The 19,833-nt window shown below is 39.4% G+C and overlaps 1 protein-coding gene across 3 annotated transcripts in view; it reads left to right on the plus strand.

Annotated features, from left to right (window-relative positions):
- The window catches only part of macrod1 (mono-ADP ribosylhydrolase 1), a 114,885-nt gene extending 105,873 nt beyond the window's left edge, over positions 1 to 9,012 (plus strand). For 2 of the 3 annotated variants that reach the window (XM_069171306.1, XM_069171304.1), the window contains 2 exons: positions 2,856 to 2,937; positions 8,527 to 9,012. In XM_069171306.1, the coding sequence (XP_069027407.1) occupies positions 2,856 to 2,937; positions 8,527 to 8,552 (108 nt within the window). In that variant the 3' untranslated portion in view covers positions 8,553 to 9,012. Of the gene's footprint in view, positions 1 to 2,855; positions 2,938 to 4,467; positions 4,506 to 8,526 lie in introns of all 3 variants that reach the window. The other variant, XM_069171305.1, reaches the window with a different exon arrangement.
- Positions 9,013 to 19,833: the final 10,821 nt, after the last annotated feature.

The raw sequence follows: 19,833 nt of genomic DNA on the forward strand, positions 1-19,833 counted from the left end.
CCATTTCCTCCAGGTATTATTTCTTTCACAGCTGTTGTTTTTGTTTTCTGGTGAGAGGGAAGAGAAGGGTGCATTGAGAAAACACACACATTCAGACACACACTCCCAAGTTCTGGCTCTCATGCTCATGGCCAAGTCTGCGTTTTAATTGGCTCCTTGTGGGGCTAAATCCGACTAACACAAACACATACACACAAACACGCACGCACTTTCTCTCTGGAGTAACGGCGAGCAGAGAAAAGACAAAATGATGGAATAGATGACTGGAGGGGAGGGATGGAGAGAGAAAAGGGGCTGATGGGGGATTGGAACAAAGCGGAAACTTTCCAATTGGTTGTTTACATGCTCTAAACTCTCCTCCCCTCTTCCTCCTTTACTCCTCAGGTCTCCTCCCTTTACTCTTTTCAATCTTTTTCCCTCGTTGTAACCGCCATGCTGTTTCGCCTCCCAGAGAGAGTGTTGACGATGTTATTGTTAGCGCTGGCATCTCCAGAGTCTCTGTAGCAATACTAGCTGACTGATGCCGTCAGCCTGTCCGTGCACAGCAAATGAACATGAAACATTTCAAGTCTCACCACAGAGTTAACAATCAACAAGCCTTGAATGTCTCTAAATGAGACCAAAAAGACAAATCAACAAGGCTTTTATTTACATTCTGCCCATAAGTACTTCCACTGTGTTTTTAAGAGAAAGATTTTATTGTAAACAACTGAGATGGTGAGACTGAGCTTATTTGCATACATATAAAGTAAAAATGTTCACCAGAGAAAATTGGGTTTATTCTTTAATTTCACCCCCTCCATTTAAAACATTTTTACAGTGTGTTTTGTTGCGCTTGTACTGGCTTGGAATGCTGTAATGCAGAAAAGGAAATTGAAAATTGCAGACACAAAGAGGCACAAAATGGACTCCAGCCACAGGGCAATATGCCAACACTGTGCATCAAATGTAATACAAAATTGTATGTCACTTTCTTATAACAAAACGGTTTTAAGAAAGCAAGACCCAAGGCAGCTCATGAGCTTCATAGTCATGTCTTATAAATTAGATTCACAGTTGAACAGAAAGTTATAAAAAAAAAAAAAGTCAATGTATTTGCTGTTCTGGGGGTTTAGATCACAGTTGTTATGAAATTGCTAAACCACCTTTGAATCTCAGCTTTGAAGCAAACATCAACAACAAGTCCTAAAAGAAATGTTGACTATCTACACATGATACACTATGGTTACAGGGCAAACTGTGACATGACTGAAAGCTCCAGAACAGCTAGTAAATAGACAGGTTTTTTTATATTTTATTTTAAACTACTGTCAAGGCTAAAGAAAAGCTCGTGAAATGCAATATTATGCTTGTAAAATGTCTTCTTATCAAAGGACGGTTGTGCAACTTTACATTGGACTGAATGTGTGTAAAGTAGCAGTTTATTCTCCGCAACAGGTCAGTAAGTGCAAAGCACTATAAGTACTCAAATTTACAAGTTGTTTTATTTGTTTCCAGGCAGTTCTGAGAGAGCCCATCACATTCAATTGATTTTATTGTTTGCTTCAGCATCGGTAGGCTCTCTGTTCCAGTAGTATCACACGCAGTTCCCCACTGCTACCGTTTTCTGGTGCAGGTGGAGGCACCTTAGTATGGCGGTTAGAGATTTCAAACCTTAGCCTAAAGGCTCTTTACTGCACATTTCCATATCTTCTCTTTTAGCCTGCATGCAAATACTGGCAAGTGATGGTAATTGTGCAGCAAGTCAGGACTGAAAAACAAGTGGTTGCGGGCTAGCTAGCTGCTGTAATGTCTGTTATTGAAAGCAATGAGACTTAAACTCCCACCCCAGGTAGAAAGTGATGGAAACAACCTGGCTATAAATTATACTGCCCCCCCCCCCCCCCCCCCCAAAAAAAAATGGAGAAATCAAAACCTTTGTAGAGACATTAGTTTGGTAATAATGTTTATCAGAGTACAGTGGAGCTGAGATCCCTGAAAGCATCTTTTTACTGTAGCTACAGTAACTTTTATCATCAGGTTGCACCTAGAGTCGTGTACTTACTGCACTGTATGTCCAGATACACAGAACATAATGTAAATATTATAGACTGCAGCGCCACAATCTAAACAACACAGGAGCGCAGAACATAAAGATTCTTTATTGTCATAAAATAGCTGTGCTCTCTCAGTAGGGTCTTAATATTATTTGAAAGCTATTATGTTTATGGGTGTGTGTGTGTGTGTGTGTGTGTGTGTGTGTGTGTGTGTGTGTGTGTGTGTGAGAGATGATGGTGGTGGACAGAATTTCGTACCATGTGGCTGAATTGAGTCAACTAGTGTTTCACACGGTATTGAGAAAAACTGAGGGCCGAGCACCACATTCACACAGTTTTTAACACTCAGGGACATGCACAAAAACACACACAATTTTATTTTCACTGCCATAAACACACACACACACACACACACACACACACACACACACACACACACACACACACACACACATACAATAGAAGTACCCATAAACCTTCTCTCGAACCCTTTTCTTTTGTCTCCATCTCACACATACACATACTTTCTCTCCATCTGCACGTTTCCTGCACTCTGTCCCCAGCATGTGGTGTAATAAGTGCTTTGTTGTGGCAGGATCATTAAAGGGAGCTAATAGTGGAGTAATGGACTGATGCATTAGCTGCATTCTCCGCTAACACGCTTTTACATTGTTCCTCCCTGTAACTGATGAATTCACAGTTATTGCATATGCTTGTAATAAAGGTCATTGTGTGTGTGTGTGTGTGTGTGTGTGTGTGTGTGTGTGTGTGTGTGTGTGTGTGTGTGTGTGTGTGTGTGTGTGTGTGTGTGTCTGTCAGCTGGACAGAGTCATCTTCTGTGTGTTCTTGCCGAAGGATAAGGAGCTGTATCTGCAGAACCTCCCGCTCTACTTCCCTGCTGGTGAGTTGTCTTTCTCTGTCACTCACGCACACACTCACGCGCACACACACACACACACACACACACACACACACACACACACACACACACACTCGCCTATATAGAGGGATGACACCTCAGCTCTATTTAGCTACACAGAGACACACAGTGGTGTGATAAATAGCCTTCATCATCTGCCGTGTGCTATTTGCACATCCAGTACATTCACACATGCAGGAGTTCATTAGATGCTGAAATGTTTTTTTCATTTTGCACAAAAGCACACTCACGCACACACACACACCTCAGTGCATTCACAGGTACAAAACTGATGTACAGTACGTGAGGCTTTTTTGTTTTGTTTATTAGCGTCGCCTTGACAAAAGCTGACACCCTGAGAAAATGCCTTTTTATTACTATATTTATTCATGTAAGCAATGTCTTTGTCTCAACAAAGATTTCATTGATAGATAATAACTGTCTCTGTGTTTGTTCTGGTGAGTTAAGACACTGTCTTTTAAGTAATGATGTGGGATTAAACTGAAATGTAAAAGTCACAGTTTGTTAGTAAACAGCAGGTTATCCATTCACTCAGTATTCCTGTACAGTATCTCCAGCTATGGTACGGTTGCCAGACACTGTCATGATTTTAAGTTATTTCTCTATGTACGGGCAACACACTTACCAATCCTGGAAGCCACACTCATCGTATTTATATTTAGACACTTTATGTGTCTTGGGAGAAAGAGAGATAAAATGTATAAATAAATTTAAAAAAAAAAAAACAAGTGTAAATGCAACCAATTAACATTCAAAACTGATTGAACATTTAAGACGGATTGAAATGCAACCAAGAAACATTCAAGAGCATTTGAGAGGGATTCCAGCCAGATGCTGAAAATGCATAAATGTATCTGTGAGAAAGGAGGGAGCAGCCCGAGGTCAGCGTCTGTAGACACAATCAGAACAACACATGTGTGTTTGTGTTTATTGATTGTTCCTTTATAGCTATTTAAACTTTTATTTTTACTACATAGCTGCTAAAGTGCACAAGTTATTCTTCTTCTGAATGTTTTTTTTGTTGTTGTTACCAAAAGACTTCAGTTTATCTCTGACCTTGACCTGATTATCATGCAGCCTGGGAAAACAAAGATTCAGGGAGATTGGTAATATGGTTTACAGAGATGGACATACGTGGCTATAGTGTAAATGAAAAGTGTGATATTTACTCTGGATTTCATCAGAATGAAGTAAGAAGGGTAACAGGGAAGCTACGCACGTTCAACTGTTGTTCTTATCATCTCACACTCAGAATGAAAGCAGAAAAAACGTCTTTCCCAAAATGCTGGACTTTTTTTTAACAATATTATAACCTTGTTGGTAGAAGTGAGCTGGTCTGTCTTGTGAAAACCAGTCGACTGCTGTTTGTGTGTTTGTCAGTGTGAGAAAGAGTTCTCTGTGTGTGTGTGTGTGTGTGTGTGTGTGTGTCCCCTTTATTTTCCAAGTTTAGTTTTTCATTTGAACATTTTATTTCATTCTTTCTGTGTCCAGCCCTTTAGTCTGACCGATGGCAGCAGTTTATTGTTCAGGTAACTGGCATGGTGTGTGTGTGTGTTCGCTCTATCAACAGAAATAACTGCTTTCTGTTGGATGGGCAGTCTTTAACACCTGTGTAAAATGTAAATTATGGGCCGTAGAGGGAAACTCTGAAGTTTTTCTTTCTTATATGAAATTGCATGTAGAGACTTCAGTTCAATGAAAAACGCATTCTTGGCATTCCTGAATGTAGCTGACCGTAGAAGCTCGCAAACTGTGGAAACTTTTGCAAAGGAAGAAATGTTAAAAGCTTTTTCCTCTGTAGGTGAAATGTGTCTGATTAAAAATTATAAAAAAAAAAAAAAAACTTTTAATGATTGAAAAATAACAACCGGGTTTTAAGCCGCAATGATTGTTTCGTCACTCTGCAAACTCTGCTTAACCTGCTTTTCAGAACAGACTAAAAAAGGAAAGTATTGTGCCATCACTGCACATTGATCTGTATGGTTAAATGAAGTTTAGTAAATGCGTAAATTTTATTTGATTTTATGTTGGCTCAAGCTGTGACATGATGACTTCACCCATTTGTTTTGATTACACTTGTGATTTATAGTGTTACAATGCCAAGTAGTCTGGCTCCTAAGTATGATCAGTCATTCACTCAATTATTCAAATTAAGCATTGGTATTACAACTGCAGCCTTAACCCCTAATGTCTTGTTATACCGCTGCCATAAATCAAACTCACCTTTGCTTTTAAAACATTTCGGGAAGAAAGTTATCAACCAGCTCATACCTTCTGTCTTTACAAAATAGTTCTTACATAGAACTTGGTGCACAGCTGCTGCTAAGCTCAAGACGAACAAAACAATCAGAAAGTCTCTGAGAAGAAATGCTACACATTGCTCCCTCGCTGCTGTTGTACGGCTGCACGGTCCTGCATTTAATTTAGAACAAATTTTACATTCATCCAGTGATGGAAGGAGTGCTCAGATCTTTTCCTTTAGTAAAAGTAAAATTACACAATGACATTTTTTTTTTAAGTCCTGCACTCCAAATCATACCGAAGTAAAAGTAGATATTGTCAACAAAATGTACTTAATGTATCAAAAGCAGAAGTACTCATTATGTAGAATGGTGTCATATTCATCATGTATAAATTATTGTAATATTACTTCTTTGACATCGTGGGACTGTGAAAAACAGTATTTTGAACTCTCTGTATGTCTGTATGTCATATTTATTCAAATGAAACCATATTAGAAGTTTATAAGGAAAAAAAATCACTCTTTAATGAAGCTGTTAAAAACTCATCGACATCTGAAATGTGACCCTGACAACACACTGCTTTTTGTAAGACACAAGAAGATGAAAAGGTTGGAAACCACTGATTTCATCTTTAACAATGTGTTGTATCCTAAAAGCTTGTTATTATTTACTGTCTCAAATCTTCGTCTTAAAAGTAACTAAAGCTATCGGATAAATATTTTACTATGAAATGTAGTAGAGTGGAAGTATAAAGTCATATCAAATCTAAATATTCAAGTAAAGTACAAGTACCTCAAAATTGTACTTAAATACAATATTTCAGTAATTGCATTTGATTACTTTCCATCACTAATTTGTTCAGATGCAGTCGGGTCACTGAAACCTTCATATTCTACACAGTAAGAAGTTGGAGCCCGAACTAGCACCTTTACAACTCCACTCTGTCCTGGCTTTAAAATAGTCAGGCTTTCCTCGTTTTTATATTTTCCACTTTCCATAGTTGTGTGACTAAGCAAAAGTGAAATGAACTGGTATAAGAAAAAGTTAACACCACTCATGAGCCACAACAAACAGACTAACCTTCATACACTTTGCTCACAACACAAAGAAGCCAAAGCAGGAGTGCTGTTTTTAATATTAAATGAAAAGAGAAATGTCATGGTCTCAGTGGCAGTAAAGTGAAAGCACCAGAGAAATGCTGCTGGTGTTTGAATATATCACTCTGTACAACATTAATATGCATGCCGCCTAACAGTTCAAGGCAACAGATATACAGTATGCATGACATTTAACATAATTTTCTTACCTTAACACTTCCGTGTCATCTAAGACGTGTTGGCAGCTGCAGACTTTTACTTTAAAAAAACAACTTTAATGTACAAGAAAAGTGAAAAACATGAACTGAAGGATTTGCATTTTACATTTATGCCCTGACAGACAAGGACTCAGAAGAGTGGGAGAAGAGAGAATCAGGCTGTTTCACATAAGAGCAGAATCTAATCTACTTTGCAGCCGTATCTCTTGCATAAACCAAGAGACCGGGTTAAGAGTCTTAATTTTTTTTTTTTTTATCTTTTTGTGGACAATTTCTGCCAGGGGTGGTCAAAAACCAGGAAGGATTTCTCTTTCATTTCAATTTTGGCCTCAGGGAAGATCAATTATTAAAAATAATGAGATCTCAAACTGTGATGCACTTTTACTCTCCACAAAAGTGTAACAGTGACTAAGCAAAAAGTGGCCAGCTCACACTAACACACAGCATAATGTGCAGGTGTGAGTTTTTTTTAGTCAGATTCAGATACAACGTAATGCTGACTAAACAGAGCATTGACTGCGTGTAAATCCACGGCTGAAAGTAGTCCCTGTTAAATGCTCTATTTACTCTCGTTTGAGTAATGTTCACTAAAAGCTACAGTGAAAAGCTGCTTTATTTACCCTTTAAAAAATAAAATAATGTATTTGTAACTTGCATTTAAAGATTTATGTCCTCTGTTGGAACCAGTAAGATTGGATGCGGGTGTAACAGAGTAGAGAGTTGCACCAGCCTTTAACAGTCTGTATTAAATCTCAGCTCCCTGTACAACATAGAACAATTATAATGAAAAAACAAACGCAGCAGCAGGTAATTTCAGTTTCAGTCAAAGAAAAGGCAGTTTTTTATATCTGAAGTAGGAATCCAGTTTATCTTGGGGATGTGGCTGCAGAGAAAGTCTGTCAACTCAAAATGTTTATACGAACTTAAAGGAAAATTAATTCTCGGCTGGTGAAAATTTAATCCAGCACAGATAAAGCCACTGTAAGCTTCCTGCTTGGCACTAAATGGAAGACAAACACGGTTAACGAATAGCTGGTGAGCATTTGGCAGCTAAAGTAGCAGATATTTCCCTCAGGAGTTGGTAGAGAACAAAAACAGAGCTAGAAAGAGAGTGACTTATATCTGCCAGGTGTTGCTCAGTGCCTTTGGATAAATAGGGAACTATTTGCCTACTTGTTTTACAATAATGATTCTGAGGTCTTAATATCAGTGTTATGTTTAGAGCTTGTTCCTCTGCTCACAGCCTGCCAAAATAAATCTATTAATACTACTTTACAGGCTAATATTAGCTTTGATTTCATGGTCAGCTTGTGAAGTTGAGTTATTTTATGTAATGAATGATGTACTATGAGTACATCCAGCTTCAGATTTAGAGGGTTTGTTTTCTTACTTCTGTGATAAAGCACCTTCCACTCAACATGCTGAAGTTTCAAACTGTGACACACCATCAACTCTACGCTACAACCATGAAATCAGCACGTTTCCCCATCTTCACATTGGGTTGTTTGACTGAAGTGGTTATTTTCCCCCCAAAAAGGGGCAGGTGTGTTCCTTTAAAAAGTATGTTGGCACCTTTCTCTTGTAATAGATGTGCAGCACATTTTGAAACAGCAGTGAGCGAGCAGTAGTGGTGCTTGGCTGGTAGATGGACCGGAACTGTCTGTCTGTGTGACAGAGCTGCTGCAGGCAGGTCTCCAAGCCTCCACCATAAACCCCATGTGTCTCCAACACCTGGCACTACCTACACTGGCCCTCTGTGTGATGTGTATGTGTTTTTGAGTGTTTTGAGTGTGTCCTTAGCCATGTTGGACCGAGAGCGACTAATCCTTGCTAACAGATCCGTCTGAAACAACCGGACACTCCAAAAGCCAAAATGCATGACCGAGGTAAAATGCTGTACCCCCTCCCACCCCACCCTTTTTTCTTTTTTTTTTTCAAATTTTGATTTTTTTTTTTTTTTTCTTTTCTTTTTTTCTCTGTCTTCTACCACAGAGGCCACTGTCAAGAGTAAACTCTGAGAGATTGGATTTATCAGATTTGGTTGCTGTGGATACAATCAACATCTAGATTCCTTTTCATCCTCCTCCTCCTCGCTGTCAACACAGATCAAGACCTTCTTCAGCAGGAAGATAAGTTGTAAATGGTTGATTGCTTTTTTTTTTTTGAAGAGCACTCTCCTGCAGCTGTTGAGTAGTTTTTGTGTTTTTTCCCCACTAATGATTGAGGTTAAGAGAGGGTGTTGTAATGAAGGTGTGAAATGATGTTAATAATTTTCATGAAACATGGACTGTATCTTCAACTGCACTCCACCTGTGATCAGTCGTAGCTTTGCATCAGCCTTACAACACCCTCCCACCCCCCACCTCCATCCATATGAGTCTTGTATCCTGTGTGCTACAGGATTTAATTATTAAGATTCCAGTGTGTGTGCATGTGTGAGACACATAACAAAACCTTATTAAAACAAATCTCACAGGCTTCTGGTGTGTATGAAATGATTATTTCTCTGGATATGATACAAGTCAGTGAGTCGGGGAGCCACTCGGGAACACTTCACATGAATATTTCCTTCTTCGTTCTCGTACATTTGTATGAGAGACAGAACGAAGTGGAAAGTAAATAAATAGGTTCAGTGCTGTCGTGGCTTTATTGACTATTTATATTTTATATTACTTTGTACTTCATATTCACTTGCCAAAGCAAAATATTGTTCTTTTTACTGCATTAGATTTATTTGAGCTCCATTAGTTATTTTGAAGAGTCAGACTGTACACATAAAACATGTCTGCTTCTAAAATAAGATGATTTAAACTACAGCAGTGTATAAAGACTTAGAAGGAATATTTATGCTGTGTTTAATGTTTTTTCAGATAACCATACACAATGCAGCAGATGTATGCAAAAGTATATATAAAACAATCAAATTTAATTTCAATATAACTCAAGAACAACAGTAGCTAATTTGGTTGTCTAAAATTGAAATACTTTGGTTAAATTATTATTTTAAAAAAATCTATTTGTATTTTCACCGCATGATTTCACTGAAAGTTAATAAATGCTAATATTGACTTATCACTGAACCCTTTCATAAATAAATAACTGTAACCAGTAATAATTTGACAAAAGATGGTGTGGTTATGGTGATTATATCACTCTGAAAGGTCATTCTGCAACATAAGTATTTTCTGTTTGATAATTTAAACTTGCAACATTTTTTTTTTTATTTTTTTTTTTCCCCCACTTAAAACAACACTGATGTTGAACCAGAACAGTAAATGTATGGACCGCACGGCTAAACAAGTAGCTGACACTCACTGTAAAGTTCTGTAAAACTGAGGGAAGCTGCAGGTTAAGGTGGTCATTTTATGTAGGTTCATGTGGAGAGATCCCTTCCTCCTGGTGTCATTGTTTTCACATTATTTCATACTTTTCCATAATGACAAGTAAATCATAGTAGCTCTAAGTACATTTTGTAAAACATACTCTTCTACAAGTCAAATTTTGATCGCAAGACTTGGGTTAAATTTGTAATTAAATATTAGTAAAACGCAATTTCCCCCCACTGTCTGCGAGCAACAAAAACATTCCTCTTTTTTCTTTTATTTCCTTACCGTCTCTGTGTTGTCCAAATCCCACCCACCCGTCTGCCTGTCAGGACGCACCATATGTGTATTTATGCAAACCCCATCATGCTTCTCCCTACAGCGCATCTGTATGAGGTTTTAATTGTTGCAGGATGTAGCCGTTACGTGTCGGCCTGACGCAGGCGGTGATTTGTGTGAAGCGAAATGAGCGTTTAGCAAGCCGCCGTCCCGCCCCGTGACTTTCATCTGCCAACAACCATCTTTATTGATTCCAAAATTTCTGGCGCGGTGGCGCAGACGCACAGGGAGGAGGGGGGTGGAGAGTTGGGCCTGAGGAGGGGAAGGGATAGAGGGGAGGAAATAAACTACAAAGAATATCAACAGGAAATTGGGAAAAGGCCCTCTTTTTCTATGAAAGCTTCATATGTCACAAAGGGAATTGTCTGCTCCTCTCCTGAGCTCTTTGATTCTGTCCCTGTCTGGGCCTCGGTTTCTTCCTCCTCATTCCTCCTCTTCATCTCTCTTTCTTGCTGTTTTACTCCACAGGATGGTGGAAAAAATAAACAGATGGAAGAGCGAGGGATAAAGAGGCAGCGAGAGGAAGGATGTAGGAGTTCAAACTGAGAGAGGGGGAGGGAAAAAAAAAAAAGGTAGGGATGACAGGATGAGAGGATGCAGAGGATGAAGCGATGGAGGGAAAGGAGGGAAAAGAGGGATGATGAACTCGTCTAAAGGCGCTCTGGGTTTTTTAATAAGCAGCAGACTGTGACGCTTCTCTCCGACCAGTCACTCTGAATAATTAGAGAGAGAGGGAGAGAGTGAGACACTGGAGGAGAGGATGAAAAGACAACGAGACTCATTATCTTGCGACCAATTTTCATCACTGTCCCGTCAGTAATCTCTCTTTCTTTCTGTCTCGGACTCAAAGAGGCCTCAGCTCTGTTTGAGATGACAGATGAAGACCAATTACCCATAAATGTTTCGTTAACTTGAAGGCTGATTCCCTGCCACCTTCCAGAAAATACGCTAATAATGCTGTCGGCCGTGGAAATTATTCACTGCTCACGGCCTACCAGCACACCTGTATGTGTGTATGTGTTTGTATTTAATGCCTTCAATAGCAAACTGTTTGTATAAAAGGCCTAGGACATGCTGAAAAAAGTCCACCGCATGTTTGGTTGATGATGTCTGATGGCAGTGCACTCTAAGGCACTTCAAGAAGAATTATTTCAGCCTGATGCTGTTGCTGACTTTGTTTAATGTAGACTAAGAGGTTACTGCCTTGTCAACAATTTTTGGCACTTGAACATATTTGTCACTGTTCTGCTTGAGTTTCTTTCAGCAGAGAGAGGCAGAACAAACTCCAAATTGTCTGTGTGTCTTTCAATTTATTGCATTTGCGTTGTACCATTTAATAAGTGGTTCTCACTCAGAACCTGTATTTCTCTGCCGCTTCTGGTTTTTGCTGAAAAGCTTTTTGAAGGTAAGATGCGGCAAATCTGTGCTTTTGCAATTTTGCTGAATGGTTTCAGCAAGTACTCGATGTGGTTTTCGCCATGCTGTTCCTCAGCTGTTAACCGTGTTGTTGCTCACCCGGGCAGTGCAGTTAATCGCGGTGTGACAAGATAATTCATTTATATGCAGATTTGGTCAGATAATAGCACAAAAATGTCAGCTGTCGCACAAGTTACCATCAAGTGTGTGTGGCAAGCGTGTGAGTAAAGATGTATTGAGCTATATAGGACTTTAAAAAAAAAATTTTAAAAAAAAACCTACACAACAAAAGTAGCCTATATTTATCTTGATAAAAAAATGTACTACCTGACAGAAGTATTTTAATTGTTCAAGGTGGAAAGATGGTCACACTATTAACACTTGCCTTTATGGACTGAAAGAAAAAAGGGGATAGCTGCACACTCACAACTGCACAATACATTATTACATTACACAGTACACAGGTGACTGTAATTATCTGACTGGTTAGAGGTCAACTGTGACCGAAATCCTTGTCTGTTTGAATTCTATTTGAACTGTCCACCATTGTCTTTAATGGACCTTTCTCACAGCAGATATTTTTGGTCGGCTAATGAGCAACGCGGAAGTAGGAAAGTTCCGACCTCCGAGTGGGAAAACCCCTGAAGCCCGTCGAACCGGGAATAACCCATAAGGAAAGTGACAGGAAATCGGAGCATGACGTCACTGGTATGGCAGCGTTAGAGGTGAAAGGCAAGAAAATGCTCATTTCTTTAGGGCCGTTATGTTGCCTGTTTGGTGTCCTCATGTGAGAGCTCTCAACAAGGAAGTGGGGGAAAAAGGGGAACTTTCCATATTCTCTGCATGCACGATTTGACCTGTCACAGGAGGAACGCACAGGTGGAATTAACGATGGCTCTGTTCCATTAAGTGCTTCATTAAACCGTGACAGTGAAGCAGCATGCACAAAAAGCCTGACCTCTCCTAAGTGGGATGCAGCCTTCATTAATACACCTGTGCTTTTTCCTGCTATGAAAAGTGACATACAGTGTAGCTGTACAAACTTTTCCACATGTGAACTTTAAAAAAAACAAAAAAAAAACACTGTTAATGACATTTCGCTAACAGCCTCACAATGCAATGGGTTGCATTTTACAGATGCAAATTATTAGAGTTGTGTGCCTCTGCAGCTGTGAGTTATGATGCGAAATGGTGATGACTCACAGTAAGTATTCAAAATCTAAATTTAGTGGTCACGTTTGCATAAAACCCACAGATTGTGCTCTTATCTTTCGAATCTGCAGTGTGGAATCAGTGTGTCTCTGTTCAGCGTAAATCTAGACAGCTACACGAATCTGCTCAAAGACTGTGGGTCAAACGCTTAAGTCAAGTTTTCAAACTGCAAAAAAAGAAAATGTTGCCCCTGGCTGGAAACTTTACGTCAGACCCCACTCACATTTTTGTTTTTAGAGACTATCCTCTTTTTTCATCGAGAAAAAGAGTCTGTCCCACAGGCTACACTGAACACACCACAGAACCTGTCCGTTCCTCAGTCTGTCAGACTGTTCAATAAGAGTTTAAGTCAGCCTCAGTTTATCTATTTTGATTAAAAAACGGATTATTCTGACTGTACTGTGGCTACTTATTTGTAAATTTGCACCTTGGGACGCAAGACTTATTCCAGAATAATATTCTGATAGTAAAATGAAATCAATTATAGATTAACCTAATGTGGGCCAAATGGGAGTGTATATATTTGACTGACATCTTACTTGATAATGTTCCATCACTCACAATCAGACAAAATATAACCTTCATCATGCTTACAGTAGAGTGAAAGGCTCAGGTGTCACTCAGACCTCTAATGGGAGAAAACAAATGTGGGTGTGCAGAGTCTTTATTAAAGGCCTAAACACACTAGGGTTTAAAACAGTGACACATTGCATCGAAGCCAGGTCCAATCAATTCGTCGCAATCAAAAAACAAGTTTGAGGGTTTAAAATAAAACCGCACTTTTGCACAAGGGCAAGACATATCAATAGTAGTGAGCTATGTGGGGGCAGAGAGTCGCAGAGTCCAAAATAGAAAAAAACCATGATAGCTTATTAGCTGCTTTAAGCCATTCACTTTTATTTAACCTCCTCTGAGTTAAAGCTGTTCTACAAAGGAGCAATAGAGAGTCAGGAGACGGGCGTTGATGGTGCACAGTTTTAAATAATCTCAGTGTATTTGTCGTCTTGTTAGCAACTGAGTTAAGCTAACAAGATAACGGTCAGTTAACAAGTTTATTAGCCTAGAGATTTCTACTCTCCCTCCACACTAACTGTAAATGGATGAGCGAATAGGGATAAAAATCAACAATCATCTATCTAACATACAGCACAAAGAGGTGTTTTAAATCTGACAGTGAACAGAGAAAAATACCACATCCATGTTCTGTTGCAGCATCGATTGTGTTGTTGTGAGCGAGAAACTCGTGCTTTTTTACGTGCTGTGAGCGGGCACGTTGTCATGTAGGAGAGCCAAAGTGCCATCGCGCCACAGTTCAGGATGTTTGCGCCAATGTTTTCCCTCAGACGCCTCAGGTGGTCACAGTAGAACTCAGTGTTGACAGTCTGACCCTGGGGGACCAACACACGGTGCACAACCCTGCAAATGTTAAAGAAAACTCACCTGTTTGCGCTCTGGACTTGACGTACCTTCTTTGGTCTTGGACAGTGACGTTCTTCCCCTCTTGAAACGCAAATGCTACTCAAAACAGCTCGCCCGGCTCATTGCTTCATTTTCATAGGCTTTCTGAACCATTTCAAGGCTCTCCGTTGCCAGTTTCCCAAGTTTCCCACAAAATGGAGTGTGCTCTCTGCTCAACTTATTGATGAAATCCCAGATCAAGAAACTTTACTTGAAATGATTACTCACGAAAGTTATTGCTGTCCCCTGCTCTGTGCAAGTCATGGCACTGCGCTCAGTTGGTGCGCAACAGGTGCATTCTCTTAACTTTTGATCCACCCTGGTAATGTAGGCATGTGTAAGTGAACTTATATTAACATGGAAACAGTAACAGCTATCAGCAGTGTTCCCGCAGTCCTTCAGTGCTTTCACCTGAGGCACACTTATTCTTTGTTGCAGGTACCTCTCTTGTCACAGCCTACAACCCTCCAAATCTGCAGCTGTGGGATGTTACAGAGGGATACAGCTCCTGGTGTTGAATTTCAGACTGTCACATGTTCAAGAGCTACACTTTGAATCAGTTTATTAAAGTGGCGAGAGTAGGTATTATTCTAGCTGGGTCTTGTTAGGTGAAAATGTCCTAAACCATAAAATAAATGGTGGCGTAGGGCTCTTTTAACAACAATAATTTAATCACACTTAAACAGTCATAAACACTGCTGTAGGTGGCTCATTTTAGAACACATGTCAGCTACATCAATCACTAATGTGCAATTTTAATTTTTCAAGGAATATAAGAAAGCTGACAGCGCTCCAGAATATAACATGCATGTGTAAAATAGATCACGACAGCATAAACAATGAGCAGTGGAAACAGATAACTGCTGACAGTTTTGATGGACCCGAGCAGTGTTGGCTGCTGTATTCAAACTAATGAGTGTTTGCAATCATATGAATTCAATTCTAAGGAAGTGTTTCAGTCCAGAAACAAATTATCAGCTCTGTCCAAGCTGGTGTTCAAAGTCCTCTCCTGATCTCAGCAATTTCACCACAAGGTCCATTTAGAAGCTGATCTGGAGCTTTCAATCACATCACATGATCTTTATCAGGGTTTGCCCAGTTTGTGTATGTGTAAAGTTCATTGTTGACTTTGAAAATACTAATTGAGAAATTATGTCAACACAAAGTTTCTGTCCAAGTTTACTGCATGTACTGTGAAAGATATTGCCTTTACATCAGTACATATAAACTAGTGTTCCTTCAGAAAAAATAGACCTATTAGTTCTCACGTGGCCATCTGGAAGTACTTAAACAGTGACTCATCTTTCATTGCACAAACTCTGTACCCCAGAACACTGGATCTGAAGTGAAATGATGACTATGATGTTAATGTATTAACGTTCATCTTTACTTTGTGGGAGTTTTAATCTATTGTGGGTGAACAGTAAAGAACACTTTATAACCCATGACTTAAAATGTCATTTTATTGTGTGAATCAGCTACCAATAAAACACTTACTGATTCCAGCTGCTTTTTTAAGGTTGGTTGTGTAGAATAAAATGAGACGATGGGGATTTAGTAATATTTTTGCATTTGGGGTATCCTGGAGAACAAAAATGTGGGAAAAATCTTTAAATGGGAGAACAGCAATACGTTGCATTACAGTCCACAGATCTTATTATTTCAGTGTAATTAAACAAATTGATACTCATGAGGTTCCTCATCAAACATAAAAAATTAGCCATGTATGGTCCATTTACATCTGAGACTGTTTGACAAAATACCCCATAGATTTTTTTTTTTATGCAAGCAGCTTATTATGACCCACAGCTACGTTTTACAGTTTAGTGACTTCCTAATTGACGTATAAATACTGGCAATCAGATGAAGACTATAATGGGTGTCTTTTTTTGTTAGGAAGACAAGGCTGGTTGGGTGGATGGATAGATGGAACAGTGGACTTACCGTAGGTGCAGGAGACCATTGATCACTTCCTGTCTCCAACCATGAGTCAGGACAGTTTTTCAAAACTACGTTTACAAAGGTTGTGTAAATTTAACACAAAACACGATTCAAGTCTTTGTTTTAACCCAAACCACTATCCTTATATATAGATATATACCTACACTGAATCACCGGCGCTAATTTAGGGGAAACAGTCATGTAGGTCGTATTTGAGGGTACAAACAAACAACCTATGTCATATGTGTTGGCAGACTTGTCGCCACATTTTTATATTTTTAAACTACGATTATGTCATAGTAACAGAAACATTTGATAGTTGTTCATCTGAAGAAAGTTTGTTTTTTTACCCCAGGAAACTTTTTGTAAGCTGCTGCAGTGCTGGACAAACATTCTGCTAACAGCAAACTTGAAAAGTCACTATAGTCATATTTCTTGAAATGTCTTTATTACAGTGTGGGTATCAGAGTGTGGGTGTAGCTGTCTGCCAAAGGCAAACTTGTAAGTTGAGTGCACCTTTTTTATACTGTTTTCTCCTGCACATCACTATTCAGTTTGTTAATGAGTAAAACCACAGTGTATAGTTTACATTATAATAAGGTATGTGGGCTCTCTTGAACTAGACAATAAGAAGGTTGTTAACACCATTTTCCCAAAACATCAGTTTTGTTTCCCAGTGCTGTAGCTTAAGTTTATAATATTTACAAAAATAATTAGAGTGCCATTTATTTCTCATTTCCTTTAAAATACCCAGTTGTTACTCCTTTGTTCCCCATAGTCTTAGTAAGAGCCACTAAGTATTGATTGGTACTTGATTCATGCCAAAATTGTGCTGTAAATCGCAGCCTGTGCTACTACAAATTGTAAACCCCTTCCCATCCAAAAAATGAGGGATTATACATAACTCAGGCAAACACTGTATGAACAATATGTGAACACCGGTGACACTGTATCACATGAAATGTCCTTATTTAGCAAAACACACACACACAAAAAAAATTCTGACCAAACACTTACAGATTGCACTTTATACGTAGGTATACAAGGAAACAAAAGCAGATGCTTGAAAGTTATCACCCATTAAAAAAATTGTTTGAGAAACGTAATGCCGAGTTGCATTAAAATGCAAACACACTGTCTGACTATTCCTCCAGAGACTGGAGATAAATGTCAGATTTCTTATGTTTGTATGATTTGTTTCTATCTTGGAACACAACGGCAGCTTTGGGCTCCTTTTTCTCCCATCTTAAATTAAAATAATTACCTTACAGAACAGCACAGAGATCATGATTGAGCAGAAGAAATCCTGTTAATAAAGTAGCCCATCACAAATCATCACTGTGCTGATATCAAACATAGGTATGTTAAATTAGTCCTGATGTTGCTGGGGTCAGATGTCTTGGAAGTAATTCAAGGTGCGCTGCAGGGCTCTGCACCCTGGTTGTAGAAGAGCTTTGGTACAGTGTACAAATGTGTGTGTGTGTGTGTGTGTGTGTGTGTGTGTGTGTGTGTGTGTGTGTGTGTGTGTGTGTGTGCGCAATCAGTATGTATTAGTGAGATGTTTCAAGCCTTTAAAGGTATTTCTCTTCTAGGAAAATTGTCCGCCGGCAGCAAAATGTGGGAGGAAAACAGCAGCCAGCACTCAGAGAGGATGAGGATTCGGCAGTTAGGTGAGATGGGTGATGTGTATGGATGAAGCCATGATGGAGAGAGCGAGAGAAGAGGGTGGAGAGCAATGTTTACGGGTGGGGGGTAGCAAGGCTAGTAAACTGCTTGTGAAATGAAAATGGCTCTTTAGCAGAATCCAGGACACTTGGGCGCTGCGCTGGATCAATGTCTCTGATTTACTGTCTGAAAGCCTGTCAGAGGGAGAGAGAAGCAGAGGGGGGGAGACGGAGGAGGAAGGGGAGGGAGGCTGGATGGGGAGAAGTTAGAGGTAGAAGAGTCCTTTAATGGAAGGAGAAAGAGGAGAGACCGGGAGAGGTAAGGATGGAGAGGGAAATTGTCCGTCAGACTGACAGTGCGAGGAGGCTGAATCAGAGGGATTGCTCCTCAAGTCCTCGCGGTCAAGATAAAAAATCAATCTGTCAAGACGATGGGGAAGGGCAATCTTGTTTTGTGCGGGGAATTGGTGCAGCCATTTGGGGTAAAATCAATAGGGGACACATGGTGCTTCTTAAATCCTTACTATCCCATAGAGGCGAGATTACTGACAAACGGGAGTGTACGTAGGCTGTACACGAATCCTTAGCTTGACCTGTCTGAAAGTAATCTATATTCTGTTGGTGGCCAAAGAATTGGTGGAGTCAGATTACGGCGGTGATTTCTGCTGCGCTCTCAGGAAATTGATGTCAATGACAGAAAGACGACCAATCTCTATCTATCTGTCTACAAGTCTGTCTATGAGCTGGATGCTAATATCAGCATGCTAACAAGGAAAATGCTAACATGCTGGTGTTCAGGTTATTACTTACCTTGTTAATTATCATGGTTTAGTATTAAAGCATGTTAATATTTGCTCATTAGAATTAGAAACAGGTGTTTCCCATCAGTAACAACCACACCTTGAAATTGATGCAAAATAACCTTCAAGTGCAATACCACTGAAGGCCACTGGGTGCTGGCTTGAGAAAATGACTCCTTTGGTCATATTCGCTGGTGAACTCGAGCAGCACACACATTATTTTTTTTATCAAGTTTAATGTAATGACTGATATTTTGTTGTGTTTTGGTAGTATAGTTGACACATTTTCCGCAGACAGTTTTGCTGTTCGTTGCATTGTTTGAATCAGTTTTCGGCTCATCATAATTATATGTTGTTCTTTGGTTAACTGTTCAAACATTCGAAGTGAGTGTGATTCAGATTTTTTTCAACTACATTTTTATCTTCTTAAAAGTTTCCAGACTTTATATGCAATTCACACGTTAAGTAGAATGTATACAATGCACCTTGCCTGTTAACACCAATGATGTTGTGTGCTCTAGCTATATGATTCAGTCTGGTTTCAAGTGTCACTCCACCTGCTGGTCCACCCGCTTGTCATATTTAAAAAGTCCCAGTTCAAACCAGAAAAGATGGCGTCAACCATAGAGCCTTTCTGTAGCCATTCAATTCGACTCCAATGCAAATCAATGAGGGACGTCACCGCTCGCTACATCCATCCTTATATAACTACCGTCCATGGTATTTCCTGATGATAGAGCTAAATGAAAGGTTAAGGGATAATTAAAGCTATTACAGTTGATCCTCAAGGTGGGGGCACAAATGTCTGGACCAAATATCTTGCAAATCCACTCAATAATTGTTGGATTATTTGACTCTGTAAACTTGCTGGTGGCATTAGACTAACAGATTGTCAAAATCAACAACATCAAAAACATCAAAGAACAAAAATGTCTGTACACATTTGGATCCAGTCCATTAAGTAGATGTTGAGATATTTTGCTGAATAAGTGAAGACAGACGCTGACAGGCTGATACTTACATCCCCAAATGTCAAATTTTGTCTAACCAGCCTGTCGAGTTTACTATGATATAAAACACAGAAAAGCAGCAAATCCTCATTTTGAAGGTTCTGCACCAGTGAAAGTTGAATGCTGTTGCCTTTAT

Source organism: Embiotoca jacksoni, unplaced genomic scaffold (genome assembly GCF_022577435.1).
Source record: "Embiotoca jacksoni isolate LCO1_2020_lvr unplaced genomic scaffold, fEmbJac1.0.p SCAF_5, whole genome shotgun sequence".
Taxonomy (NCBI): domain Eukaryota; kingdom Metazoa; phylum Chordata; class Actinopteri; family Embiotocidae; genus Embiotoca; species Embiotoca jacksoni.